Genomic DNA, 15113 nt, shown 5'->3' with positions numbered 1-15113 from the left:
TTGGAGTGAGATTTTGTGTAAAATCAGTGGTGATTGTTCTTCCTCTTACATTCAGGATTGAGCCCATTGTTTGTATTTATGTAGAGCTTGGGAATCCTGCAGATGTAGAGCTTGCAGAATCAGAACTGCCGTTTTTAAAGCAATGCACAAGGAGAACTCTTCATCCTTAATATGTCTCTTTATATTTCAAAGAATTCTTGATATGTGCAGTATAACTTTTGATTGAATGACACTAGTTAAAATTTAGAAAAGGCAGTTGAGCTATATAGGTATTTTTTTCCTCTGTAACATCAGAATAAATGAACACGATAGCAATAACACAATTCTGAGTGTTTTTTTATTAGTTGAAAAGACTATGATGTGATTTTTGTTTCTAAAAACAATAAATTCTGTTCCAGTTCTAATGAGCTGGAAAGGAGGATGCAGAATTGGGCTGCATCCTGGGCTGTCTGCCTTACTGTTCCCTTGCAAAGGCTGTGTCAGCAGGTCTCTCCATTTCATGTGTTCTGTAGTCATAAAGCAGTCAATGCTAAAAGGATGATATTATTTTTGAACTGCAAAAGTGATTTAAAAAAGGCAACTACATAAGCAGTATAGCTATTTCCATGTGTCTTTAAGTCATATCTACTGGCTTACTGCTAAAAAATTTTTTGAACTGTTACCGTTGCATAGCTGAGAAAGCAAACTGGCTTGTATTTTGGGTTTTGCCTAGTCATGACCAACTTCCAGCTGCAGAATTTTTATTATGGTAATGCTTTCAGAGGCGTAAGGCACACTGAAGTTTCAAGTTTGTTTGGGGTTTGCAATAGTGGCAGTTAGGAAAATTCTTCTCTCTGACTTGTCATTTTAGCTCTTAAATCAGTGGGAGGGAGTTTCAAGAGAATCCCACAATGCTATTAGGACAGGGTCTGTTTTCAGGATAGGTATAAATGCACTTTAACCAGATTTTTCTCCATTTGGAGCCATTTTGTAATCAGTATTATTTTCCCTCTTAACCCTTCCTTCACTCTGATCAGTTGTGTAGCTCACACCAAACATATTTTCTTGAGGTGAGCAATACGGCAGTTGCTGGATTTGTTCATGTGCATCCTGTATCCCTAGCTGCTTTTCCACACTTTGCTCCAGCTTCAGCATCAGAAAGGCGTAAGCAGCAGTTTGTGCTTCTGGGGTTTTTATTTGTTGTTGTTTTGCTTTGTCAGTTTCTGTTGGTTTGTTGGGTTTTTGTGGTGGTGCTTTTTTGTGTTTTTGTGTGGGGCTGAGGCGGGGGATAGAGGGCAGACTATGCATCTGACATATGGTGAAATAAATTTTTCCACTGGAACCAGTACTTGCCGCATTTGCTTAGAAAGGAAGATTGAGAAATTTTGTGCACACAATACACCATTTCTCCCTAGTCCTTAGCCAATTAGATTGTTAGTTTGAATGAATTTGCCCTTTTCATAGAGATTGGAGACGCTACCTCTCATGTACATTGGAAATTAAGTTGCAAGCAAGCCGTGCCCATAAACTGAAAATATAGACTGCCTTTTTTAAAATTACCTACTATGCAAAATCTCGCAGCTCTGATCAGAGTGGGAAAGCCATGGGAATGGTAGTATGCTGTCGTGAAACTCTGTTTCTCTGAACTGAAGCTTAGAGTGGAAAGGTAGACGCACACTGTATGTGTGTACCCACTGAGGTACGGGGTTTTTTAAGGGCCTGAGCCCATTTCCACGGCTTGACCCTGGTATGGGGGTCAGCTCCTAAATAAGGGAGAGGAGTTTCTTGAAGAGTTGTGTGATTGAGAAGTTGTCTAGCATGGGAGAAAAGGGAAGCTTGTCTGGGCTTTTTCTCCAAGAACTATAGTAGAAGCTCAGAAGTTACGAACCCCTCGGGAATGGAGGTTGTTCGTAACTCTGAAATGTTTGTAACTGAACAAAACGTTATCGTGGTTCTTTTCAAACGTTTACAACTGAACATTGACTTAATACAGCTTTGAAATTTTATTATGCAGAAGAAAAATGCTGCTTTTAACCATCTTAATTTAAATAAAACAAGCACAGAAACAGTTTCTTTACCTTGTCAATTTTTTTTGGAGGCAAAGCCCAGACAAGCTTCCCTTTTTTAAAAAAAACTTTCCCTTTATTTTTATTAGTTTGTTTAACATGGTACTGTACTATATTCACCTTTTTTGGTCTCTGCTGTTGCTGGATTACATACTTCCGGTTCGAAATGAGGGGTGTGGTTGGAGTCGTCAATTTGTAACTCTGGTGTTTGTAAAGTGCTTGCAACATTCCAACTACATTTACAATAGTTAGACAAATATTGTACTGGTGTGTATGGGCTGCAACCGAATGACGTATGAGAAGCTGATAATGCTACAATATAGTTGACATGAGAACTTAATCCTTCCGTACCATCTAAAGGGAGGAAGAAATTCACTGTAGCTTTTTATGCCATTAGCAGCTGTCCTTATAACTCCATAATTGGGGAAGCAAAGTCCCATATGCTTGAGTGGGTATGATCAAGTCAAGCTAACAAGTCATAGAGTAGCCTTCTGGTAAAGGGACCATTCTGAGAATTGTGTAGCAAAGATTGTATAGATAGTAAAGATATCCATGGTGTTTAGCATGGCCTAAAATCTTGTAAGCGTCTTTCATTGAGAATGAAAAGAAACACAAACTTTTGACTGCTTACAGGGAAATAACTACAGAAGGTGGGGCAGAGGGTGTGCTGACAGGTTCGATTTCTTTTCATGAACTCCAAGGAAATTCTGCAGTAGCCTGGGCTCTCCCCCCTTCCCTCCCCCAAAAAAGCATGGGGGGGAAGGTCTCCAAAGCATCTTGTTCTCTATACTGGATCCATTGCCATCCATTTGTAGTAAAGTACAGAGCAGTTGATCTGCAAGGAATACTGCCCCTTGAAAGAAAAAGAATGCAAACTGGGCTAGGGAAAAGCACTTCAGACTTCCAGATTTTTATAAAAAAATAAAATAGAATTTCAAAACCTATTGCCATTAAAACAAACTTTCTATATGGATGAACTCTGGTAATAGAAGAAAGGGAATTTATGTTTAAACTGACATTTTTATGTATCATAAATACCTTGGTAGTGGTAATGTTAAAGAAACAACATGCCTTTAAAAAAAACTTCTTCTAAAAGAAATCTACAGCATAATCTTAGTATTTGTGGCATATACTCTGTTTAATCCAGGTTGGATACATCAGGTACAGCAGTGGCACAAGACTCAATACTGTAAATGATATACAAGTTTCAACATATGCACTACAAGTCAAAAAGAAGACAACAGAAACGTAGAGTTCTTTAGAAGGGTGTTCTCAAATGAATCTACCTGCCGTTTTGTACAGTACACTTTGTCTGTCATTTGTGATGCTTGTAAGCAAAGCCCATTTATAGTACGAAAATAGAAAATAATAAGGGCGAGCGTTTCTCATAACATAAAACCTTTAAAGAAAACACCATTGCATTGGAATGTCTCACTGATTATCAAAAATATACCATCACACGTGTTTTTTGTAAAATATTTCATTGGTCCAAGATACCAGCTGGAACTCCAGTTATGGTTGCGACAGAGAACTGAGAAGAGCATTGTATGGTTATTAACTTCTCATCCAAACAGCTATATGACCTGCTATGACTAGTGCCAGTTCAAAACTTAAGGAGAAGAAACACATAACACATACATACAAAAATAACAAACTATTGGCTGAAAATAAGACTACAGCAGGAATTTTTCACAAACATCTTTGTGTGGTGTGGTTGACTGATCAACATGAAATCTTTCTGGCACAGTCTTGTATCCCAAATATAAATAAAAAATCTTTTCCCTCCTCTAGTCCCTGTCATTGGAGGATCTCTAAAGCACTTTGCAAACATTTATTAAACTTCACAACACCACTGTGAGACAGGAAAGTATTATCATCCCTATTTCACAGATGGGTAAACTGAGGCATAGAGAGGCAAAGTGACTTGATTGAGGTCACACGGTGATTCAGAAAGAGAGTCAGGAATAGAATATAGGCATCCTGATCCTAAATCCCAATTTTAATCATTAAACCACATTGCATCTCATTATTAATCTTAAGGATCTAGAAGGAAATCCTAATGAGAAAGGAAGTTAAACCATTTATGGCATCATTAATTGTTAGCCCTGTAACCTCAGTTATGAAGTCACACCATTCAGTGCAGTTGACCAAAATGTCTCGGAAAACAATCACAAATTTGCCAGATAATTTAAAATATTTAATCAGCTACAGAGCTTTCCAGTGTGGAAGAATAATTACTAATTATCCACAAATACAATTGATGTAGAAAAAAAATAGTTGCAAATATTATTCAATCAAGCTTTAAACCTAGCAAATAAGGCTTTTTATTCAAAACCGCTGTTGCTCTTGCGCCACTTCATGCTGATTTGTAACTCCACCATAGTCCAGCATTGCCCCGTCTTAATCTCTCTCTTACAGGGAACACTGCAAACCATCAGTTAAAGATGATTTTTAAGATCCCCAATCTGCATTAGAACATGTGTAACAGACAACATGATTACAAATGGATTTACTTCTAAAATACTTGAAAAAGCACCTCCTCCTCTACTGAGCCAACAAAATCTGAGCTCTTGGTAGAGCTCCTCTTCCCCCCTCCCCTCCAGTTACATAAATCAGAGCCCTGAGAGCTGGCTCCTAATGCTACGGTGGCATCAGCTATTTCAGGGAAAACCTGCAACTTTAAAATTAGGTTTTGGCAGCTCTGAACACCATAAAAAATAAAGTGATTTCCCAGTGTTAAAAATAGCAATTCAGTTTTTCAGTGGGTAAGCTGCTTCTGTTAAAAATTTAGAATTGCAAGCTTATTTATTTTATGATTTCCCCCCCCCCCCCCAATTTACCTTTAAAATATGAATCCTTTGGCACCCAAAAGCAGCCTCCTGCATTAGAATTTGCTGGCCAAAGACAAGACTTTATATTCATCAGTTGTTTGTGCACAGCTAACATTCAAGGAGGGGGGAGGGACTATTTAGCAAGTGCAAGGGGAAATAATCAAGAGTAATGGAATGAAAAATAAGGGAGGGAAAATTATGGCTTTGTATCAGGCGAAAACTCACTGACATTGAGATCTATTAGGCTGAAATAATTTCTTAAGTGAAGCAGTGGGAGCCCTGTCCCTGGGGAGATTTATATCTAGTCTAGGAAAAAGCACTGGGAAATATTTTATAGGGAAGAATTGTGTGTTGGCAAGGGCTGGACTAAATGGTCTCTTCCATTTTTAATTTCTGTACAGTGGTTTAAGTTTTGTGGTAGTTTCTTTGAGTGACTTGGAAGTTCTTAGAAAACAAAGATAGGCGAGAAGGGTTTCAAAGCAAGTAGCTTGATTTCAAAGTTTGGGGCAGGGGAATGTACCAGTCATTTGCAATGGGTGTGTTTGCTCCTAGAGCGTGTGCAGTTCTGCTATAAGCAGCAACCCAATGCCAGCTGAGAAGAAAATAGACTCATCAGTAAAGTTGGGTGAAAATTTGAGACTTTTTTCTACAAAATGGCATTTCAAAGGAAACAAAAATTTTCAAAGAAAATTGTTTCCTTTGACATTTGCTGATTTAAAAAAAAAATGAAAACATGATTTTTTCCCTATATAAATGATCAAATTTTTTTTTTTTTTAAGGAGAAAACAAAAAAATTCACAAGAAATTCTGGAAAAAAAGTAGGAAAAAAAATGAGGGAAAAACAGTTTGGCATTTTTTTGATTGGATTTACTCGTCGGATTGCTCTTTCCAGCTGCCCTTCAGGAACATAATCGGTACAGTTCTACATTCCCTCTCCTACTGTATGTATTGTCATGCAGAACCACCCCTGAAGAAACTGCATTCCATGTGCCTCAGGTAAATGGGGTGTTGGTGCAGGCAATTGCCGGTTTATGTAGCTATAACTTCTCTACGCATGAAGGTGGGGAATGGAAAGAGGAATGGTTAGAGGACAGAACAAGGTGAGTAAGGGCGAGAAGGGCCCAAGCTCTAGAGTTTGGATCCCAGGCCAGATCTAAACTAACCTATGTCTGAGAGTGCTCAAAACCTGGGGTTTGGTTTGGCCCTATCTCCAGTAATGTTTTGTACATTCACATAAGCTAATCAAGTCAGTTCCCTCTCATTACCCTGGGAGTGCATGACTGCCAAGCAATTCCTGTGCTTATCAAAACAAATGCTCTCCCTTCCTCCTGCAGAAACACAGAGCTCTTTCTGCAGCTCTGTGTTTATCAGTAAAGCATTTGAATTATGCTTATATGTACAGTACGATATAATACATATCATGTGGATTCATTCTGATCTGTGCTATTTCAGTGACTGCAAAGTGCTTTCACTACAAGGCTGTCGTTGCACTGTGTAACCCAGGGAGTTCTGTACACAGTTATTTACAGGTGGGCAGATTTGCCCCAATCCTGTTCAGATGAGCATTGAAATGGGCTAATGCCTCCATTATAAATGTTATTTTTGTCTTAAACTATTGAAATCAACCCTTTGTGATTCTCCCCACCCCCCTTTCTATTCACAAGGATCTTTGCCAAGCCAGTGATTGTGTGTGGCAGCACTTGCTAAAGTAATGATAGAAATGTTATGCTGCATGCTTTTGATTAAGCAGAAAAATAATTTTGCCTATGCAGAACGTAGCAAAGGGCTGGGCTACCCTGGCAGCCTGAGCCCAAACAGCTAGAGAGAGGAACCCCAAGCACTGTTTTTCCTGTTTTTCTTTATGTCCCTGACAAATTGTGAATGTTCAGGAAATACTTTGATTAATAATAATACACTGTACACAAAGTGCTTTCCATGGGTGGGTGTCATTCTCTCCATTTAATAGATGGGGAAACTGAGGCACAGAGAGACGAAGTGACTTGTTTAAGACTCCAAGGGAAGAGAAGGGCAGAGCTGAGACTACAAGGCGAGGACCTGGCTCTTTGTCACCCTGTAGCTGGTCATTTAAACCCATGCAAATTGAGCGCACAGTGGGAGTAATACATTCCCAGCCAGCATGGTAGCATTTTAGCCTTACTTTGCACAGATGTAAATGAGGGCATAAGGTGCAAGGCAATGGAGAATCAGGCTTTGTTTAGGCCTGAAGATGTTCAATAGGGCAGGGGTATGGTCAGGCGTAAGGGGACTAAATGAAGCAAAGGAACAATTAAGTTAAGCGCCAAGAAAAATTGCTAATGGTAAACTACAGAATAACCGCCTGAGGAAAGTAGCAAAGGAACCACAGCACCTGAGTGATTTAAAACAGACTGGACATAGTGCTGGAGAATGTGCTACAGGGGGCTATCCAGCCCTGGAGCAAAGGGGCATCAGTTTATGACATAACTGAATGTTTAGCTCTAGCTTTATCATTCCTAGAATGGGATAAGTTTCTCAGTAGGTTACTGGGTTATCACAACAGCTATCTGAGTCCACATGATACCCAGTAATAAGTTAGGAATGTTGACAAGGTGGGTTGATAGTGCATAATTTTAAGTCCTATAACATCAGTGTGCATTTTGAGAGGCAAAACCCCCCATCCTTTTGTTGGATCACCCAGGGGTATGCTTTGAGTGGTGTGGCAGATAGTGCTGTGTTAGTGAAGTTACTATTTACTGTTGAGAGAAGGGAAGCGTGCAATGGCTCCTTGCTATCTATTGGACTGTAAGCAATTTTGGGGCAGGGTTTGTGTCTATGTCTGTATGTTCTATGTGTCTGTGTATGTTCAGCACCTCACAACATGGCTCTGAGCCTGATTGAGGCATTTGGATGTGATAATTAATACTACATTATACTGTATGTGTCTGTGGATGGCATGTACTATGTTGGATCAGTATGTGCTGTGGCTAACGAATTGCACCCATAACAAAAAGGTGGTCTGAGGAATGTGTAGCAGGAGAATAAGCAATTATTTCCCACTTATTTTTCCAAATGGAGAAAGGCCATATATAAATGAAACTGTCAGGTCCTTGTATTTCAAGACCATATTGTTACTGGAAAGATCTTAGGGAGAACAGTCAGTATTCACCATAGAACTAGTCAGAAGTATTAAGCTTGGCAAGTACCACACAGAGTTACAGTTTTTGGTTGACTGGAAGTGTGTGACTTTTCCCAGATGAAGAATAGAGCTGCAAAGTAAAGTGGTGTCTGTTCCACACCATATCCCGGGTATTCAAAACCCCTGTATCCCTCCCCCTGCTCAACTGCACAAACACTGTAGCTCCTGTGCTGGGAAGGGAGGACTAAAGTTGCTAAACTGGTTTACCTACCACATCAGTGCAACCCAGACACCATCAGTCGGCCAATAGGAGCCCCAGGACTGTGTTAAAAAGCCAAACACCCTCTCAGTCCATGCTGAATGGTTGGCTCCGGGTTTACTTGGATCTAGTGTAGATCCAGACGCTACTTGGCTGTGATTTACAATGGGTTGCATGTCCAATATTAGCATATATAAAAATAAAAAAGCATTGGCATAGATGACAGGTACATTCTATCCTATTTCTGATGATCTGGTGCAGTTGGGTTGGGTGCTTCCACATTCTTTGCCATTAGTGTGCACAGGTTTTTAAGAAGTTTTCCTACATTTTTAATGTTTTTCCTTTTAAAAATACAGAACTGGTAGTCTAGTCACACTCTTCACAAGTAAGTGATAACAAAAATAGAAAGCAGAAATCCATGTGGGACTAACACTTTACAAAAGCCTGTCTTTTTTTTTTTTTCCACAAATATGTTTTCACAGACAATAATTAGCAGACAAACACACTGTTTGCAGTTGCACTGTATTGACTTAAAAGGCGGTTACAAAATCATCTAAATAAAGAATGCCTTCCAGGGTGAAAGATTTATTTGTGTGGGGGGGGTGTGTGCGTGCACGTGTGCCACTGTGCTTGTGCAATCAGTTTGATACTGTGCACCAAATCAGGAAAATGTGCTCAGACCTTTGTGTGTCATTTCGATATGGTTCTTTTTCACGCACGCGCACACACACACACACACACACAGGAACGGAAATAGATTTCTGTGACAGCTGTCTTCTTTGTCTAAATCTTTCTCTATAAAAGAAAAAAAAATGTGTAATTTTGGTTGATTAAAGATTCTGCTCCATGAAGGAAAAAAAAAAAATCACAAAATCCATTTTTTTCACCTTTTTCAGTCATTTCCTCATGAATAAATATTATCCATTAAAAACCTTTAAAAAGGTGCCGAGATACACAGTGTTATATTTGTTTCTTTATTGACTTTCTTGTTGCCATGCCGGTTCTTTTTCTCTAGCCTCTGGAAACAATTTTCTGCGTCATATCCTGAAACAAGGCTCTCCGCAGGCGCGTGCACACACAGACCCTTTCTTCAACCCACCTCTTCCTCCCTCTCCTCATCTGTTCTCTCAGTCCATGGCATGAATGCGAGTTTGAAGAAAGCTGCCTCGTTAGGTCTCCATTGCTAATTCTATGACGAAATGTCAGGTTGGTCCATCCAGGCACAATTTGCAGCAAGAAAGGAACATGAAGGTGTGGAGGGGGCGGGACACCGGCATTCCAGCTGCTTCCTTCAAATGACACCTTACAAGGCAGAGACCTTGACTATGTTGCTGCTTGTGGTGGAAATGTTCGTAGTGGGTTGAGGGCTGCTCGGTGAGGGCCTGCTCTCTCCTTCTGGCGTCAGTGCCGGTGGGGTAGGAATACTGATGATGGCTGTCGTGAGGTGGGAGGTTTTGCAGTTCGGTCTCAGCCCGTCATCTGATTTCATATTGAGACTGGAACGACTAGAAAACAAAATGGATTTTTATTTATTTATTTATTTTTTAATAATACAAGAGTCAGTATTATCAGGTCCAAAGTCTTATGAGCCCATAAGGGCTCCCTGACCACAGGCTTAAACTTCAATGCAGTTTTATTTCTCCTTTCAAAGCCTCCATCCCTTTATCTTTTTTCTACTTGTTTCCCCTGCAGTAGTCTTGAGAATCTGGCAGCTGGGAGCATTCCTATTAGATCTGCATCAGTTGCATCCTATAATTAATTACCACGGGAAAATGATAGGTCTGTTTTCTGTGCATCTGCATAACTGCAGGAGTCCTCAGTTACCAGCCAAACAGGCTTGCTTTAAACAGAGGGCTTGTCCTTTCAAAATATAAAGGTTCCCTGTTGGAAAGTCACCGCTGTTGTTATTACAGGTTGACTCACTAACAGACTCTGTCCTCATGTCTCAAGTGTCTGGGTACTTCTGTGTGACAAGGTGGGTCAGGTAATGTGTCTTAATGGGCCAACTTCTGGTGGCAAGAGAGACGAGCTTTCGAGCCACACTGAGCTCTGCGTCAGGCCTGGGAAAGGTACTCCCGGCCCCACAGCTAAATACAAGGTGGAACAGCTTGTTTAGCATAAGTAGTTAGCACATATTGTAAGGGAACACTCAAGGTAGAGTGGCCTGTTTATAACACCTCTGCAGTTATAGGAAAAAAGAAGGGTGGGGTTAAAGCCATCCAGTGCCGGTAAACCACTAACCCCACCCACACTGTCTACACTGCCACTTGTGTCGGTGTAACTTAGGTCGCTCACAGGTGTGAACGAGCCACTCCTGAGCAACGTAAGTTACACCGACCTAACTGCTGGTGTGGACAGTGCTCTGCCGGTGGGAGAGCTTCTCCTGCCCACAGAGCTGCTGCCGCTCGTTGTGGCTGGGTTAATTAAGTTGACGGGAGAGCTCTCTCCCATCGGCTTAGAGCAGCTACGCTAGAGAGCTTCCAGTAGTGCCACTGCATCGGTGCAGCTCTGCCGCTGTAAGCTCTCTGGCGTAGCCACCGTCGCAGCTGAAGAAGCTGAGGCAGAGTTTCCAAAACCTTAGAAAACTGAGCCCCGCATCAGGAAAATTAAAAGACTCCCCAGTCCCTCCTTCTCACTGCAGCCTCTCCATGTGTTCTTAAAGCCCAACCCACCATGAGCGGCTGCTCGCAGTAGAGGGTGCAGATTTTCATAATAGCTCTGTCACTGCTCATCTGTAACAGTTTTGACATTTAAAATGTCATAATTGGAATTGGTTTGAGCACCCACTGAAATGAACAGAGCAGTTCATACGCTTCAGAGCTTTTGTTTCAGGCTTGCTGCAGACTCAGGCAGATGTTGATTACACTTGGGGAACCTTTTCAAGGTTTTCTTTAAAACCATAATAGCTGGATATGTACTTTTTTTTTTTAATGGAAGATTGTAGGAAACAACGGAGAGGCCTGTCCGTTCCTCCAGTCTAATCCTTTCTGTCCCCCAAGGGGATACCCCCGCCCTTTGGGAAATACTGAGCTAATGCCTGAAAGGGCCATGGGGAATGAACTCCCTCACTATTCCCTTTCTCATTCCCATTCTCATACATTATTCTTCACTTAAACACTTCACTTAAACACCTTGCTGAATCATGTGACTGGTACAGAATAGCTGCATCCCCCCAGAGGCAGCTGCATTTCTACTGTGGGTAAAATGGATTTTATACATTTTGGAATCAGGGGGAAGGCTAGAGTTACTGTTTCAAATGCAAGTCTTTGCCTCCTCCCCTTTTCCAAAGCTCCCTAATGCACGAGAAGAAAAGGAGTACTTGTGGCACCTTAGATACTAACCAATTTATTTGAGCATAAGCTTTCCTGAGCTACAGCTCACTTCATCGGATGCATACTGTGGAAAGTACAGAAGATCTTTTTATACACACAAAGCATGAAAAAATGGGTGTTATAAAAAGATCTTCTATACTTTCCACAGTATGCATCCGATGAAGTGAGCTGTAGCTCACGAAAGCTTATGCTCAAATAAATTGGTTAGTCTCTAAGGTGCCACAAGTACTCCTTTTCTTTTTGCGAATACAGACTAACACGGCTGTTACTCTGAAATCTAATGCACAAGAAGTTTGGCTGGGCACAGGGAGAGGACTTCAGAAGTTCATTCAACTACTGTAATGGTGATGCCTCGATTATGCACTAAATTATGTTTGAAAGGAGAGTCCATTTGAAAGTCCTCTATTGAAAGAGAGACCTTGCTTCACTGATGTTACTAATCACACATTAGACTCGCACAACTCAACCCATTCTGTACTTTATGCAGCACATACAGATTGCCTGGCACCGATGCTGTCTAGCATTGCTCATGACCGAGCACACAGCTGTGGCCAAGTTGGCAGAAACTGAGAGCTGCCTCCCTCTGGTCAGCCAAAGAAGAGCTGTGCTGAACTGGGTATTGCTTCCTGCTGGCCTGCAGGAATGGTCGTGCATGAGCTGTAGCAATCTGGTTACAGCTGAGGCTGAACCAAGGGGAGCCTCAGCTGGAAGTCACCTCTCTTGGGTCCAAACTGGCTGGAGAAGAGCTGAGCTAGAGCTTGGGTCAGCTTCCTCTGGGACAAGTCCATAGGAGCTGCACATAGCAGCCAGGAGCCACCTCTCCTGGGAGCATGTTAGAAGAACTGGAACTTAGATCATCCCAGGTGGGACCCACTTCTCCTGGGCCGAGTGAGTAGAAACTGCCCCAAACTCATCTCAGATGGACATCACCCTTAGCAGGTTTGCATGCAGCAGTCAGCAGCCAGGGCCTGCTCACTGTACCTTGTTGTAAGTGATGGCTGTTCGCTGCACTGGATGTGTATCGTGCTTAGCTCCTGCATGCTCCGCAGGCGAGTGGCTGGCACGTTGGAGTTCGGAAGATGAGTCGTCTTCTTGTTGCGTCGAGAACAGCAGGAGGTGGACCCACCATTGTTACTTGACAATGAGGGGCTGCGAGTGGAAGGGTAATTCTGCATTGAGTTATCCATGCAGTTCTGCTCAAACAGCTGCTCATCTATGAACTCATGGTTCTGGCAGGGAAAAGAACAACAGTGTCACTCTTGCCAGTAGCTACCCTAAGGTGAAAAAGAGTACTTGTGGCACCTTAGAGACTAACCAATTTATTTGAGCATAAGCTTTCGTGAGCTACAGCTCACTTCATCGGATGCATTCTGTATTTTCCACTGTATGCATCCGATGAAGTGAGCTGTACCTTATGCTCAAATAAATTGGTTAGTCTCTAAGGTGCCACAAGTACTCCTTTTCTTTTTGCGAATACAGACTAACATGGCTGTTACTCTGAAACCTACCCTAAGGTGGTTCATTTTCAAGAACACCTTTTGCTATTCTTGTGGGAAAGGTCAGCCCCTCAGCTCTCTGCCCCTGTGCCTGAAACAGCTTGCACTAGACAGTTCCCAGATTTAAAAATGCAAACAACAACCGGGAAGGAGATGACTTCATCCCATTACTCATGGCAACCAAGAGAACGTATTTGCTCCCCCACAACAACATGGGAATAAGAGAAACTGTGGCAGAGGCATAACAGCCTGTCAGGACCAGCTGGCTTACACATTCCATATCCATAAATAGTTTGGGCCTCATTTTTCCTTTCACTGACACATCTGTATCCCTGAAGTGACTTTGATGAAATCTGTGGTGCCTCACTGTTATAAACCTGTGTGGAAAGGAGAGTCAGGCTCACTGTCTTCTTTGTGTTTGGGGCTAAGGCTGTGATGTGTACTGTTTGTGTCAGCAGGACCAATTGGTCATCAAGTTGGAAAGTTTAGGTATGGTGTGCTGGTTAAGCTGATCCCTGAAGGTATGTCACACCTACAGTTCCATTCAAAGCTGGGCTGGCAGCTGAGTTATATGTGGCAGAAATAAAGGTGTCAAGGTGGAAGCTGCCAGTGGGAAGAGTAAGGGGGAGGGAAATGATGATAAAGGGCAGCCTAGAACTTCAAAGTTGGGTAGCCTAGAACTGCAGAGTTGCATGGAAAACTTCAGTGCCTCTTGCACCAATGAGTAGAGGACAGTGTAGGGAAGAGCCAAAGTATATACACACCTAGGCGCATACATAAACATTCATAGATGCCTAACATACAAATTTTGCTTTTTACCGAACAGAACTGGAAAAGAAGGAAGGGGGAACTGGAGATAAGGCAGCCATCAGTTTTCATTGGAACAGATACTAGGTCTTACAGCGAACAAAGGTATCAGCAAAAAATGAACCACATGCACAAACTCTCAAGAACAGGACCAATAACAAGAAAGGAAACAAACACTCTGGACGTGTTACAGAGATCGTAGAAAACAGATTGAATTAAAAAGGAAATACCTTGATGGTGGAAGTTCGTACAGATAACAGGGGATCATCCACAAGATAGGACAATCCCTACAGGACAACATGCCAACAAAAGATAAAAACACGATTGATTGTCCATTCCCGCATTCCAGAGTTTAGTCCCAGCATTCCATCCAGTCAATCTCAGCATTCCATCTGGCACCCCAAGTTTGAATGGGCAATTGAGCCTTTCCTTTACTAAACTCATTTGCTAAATCAGATTAGTCTTTTTCTTTATCTTTCTTTCAACATAGTGTTCTGGAACCTTGCATTTTAATTGTTTGTGTTCTCTTTCTAAAAGAGAGTGGAAGGGCAAGGCAATTTACAGCTGCTTGTTCATTTTTTATTTTATTTATTTATTGAGAGCCAGAAGCAGAGGATAAAACAAATTCTCAGCCACTCAATCAGAGCTTGCCCAATTGGGATTGCAGTGTGACTGGATCAGGGGTTACACAAGCAATGGGGCTGTGTTTTGATTGACCTTTGTGGAAATATAGAAGGAAGGTTTTGGCTGAAGGATGTGGCTCAACCCAGGCAGCAGCCAGAGAAAGGGTAGGTTATGAATGTCAGTGTTCACATCTGGGGTGGGGAACAGAGCTGAAAAATCTTGTGTTAACATAGCAAACAATTTTTTGTTATGATTGTCGGAAGCATCTCAAGGCCACTTTGTCTTTTAACACATCAGATTTGTGGGCCATTCACAGCTGTTAAATTGTAGGACTTTATTCTAGTGACAGCTGCAGATACTGTAAAAATAAAGAATGTACTTTTAAAATCCCTCTGTCTAGTTTAAGGAAAGGTGAATTGCCCTTTAAAACAGGTTGGTAACCATGGCACATGGATCATTCCTCATTCCATTCCACCTGCAACTTTGAAACATTGCAAAATGACTCTTCAGTGTTTAAGAATTCATATGCTGTGATTTGACGTTTTTGCATAATATCTTAATACATTAAGAATGCCAAGGAAGTACAGGAATTTCAACACAAAAA

At 41.6% G+C, this 15113-nt stretch overlaps 1 protein-coding gene across 2 annotated transcripts in view; it reads right to left on the bottom strand.

Annotated features, from left to right (window-relative positions):
• Positions 1–3164: 3164 nt before the first annotated feature.
• The window catches only part of KCND3 (potassium voltage-gated channel subfamily D member 3), a 226691-nt gene continuing 214742 nt past the window's right edge, over positions 3165–15113 (bottom strand). Inside the window, exons 6-8 of one of the 2 annotated variants that reach the window (XM_037885074.2) lie at positions 14116–14172; positions 12564–12811; positions 3165–9755 (exon numbers count right to left, since the gene is read on the bottom strand). In XM_037885074.2, coding sequence (XP_037741002.1) covers positions 9554–9755; positions 12564–12811; positions 14116–14172 — 507 coding nt within the window. In that variant the 3' untranslated portion in view covers positions 3165–9553. The remainder of the gene's footprint in view (positions 9756–12563; positions 12812–14115; positions 14173–15113) is intronic. The other variant, XM_037885075.2, reaches the window with a different exon arrangement.

The sequence above is a fragment of the Chelonia mydas genome, chromosome 21 (assembly GCF_015237465.2).
Source record: "Chelonia mydas isolate rCheMyd1 chromosome 21, rCheMyd1.pri.v2, whole genome shotgun sequence".
In the NCBI taxonomy this organism is placed as follows: Eukaryota; Metazoa; Chordata; order Testudines; family Cheloniidae; genus Chelonia; species Chelonia mydas.
The sequence above is the reverse complement of the archived record's forward strand: the minus strand, read 5'-3'. Positions and strand labels throughout refer to the sequence as shown.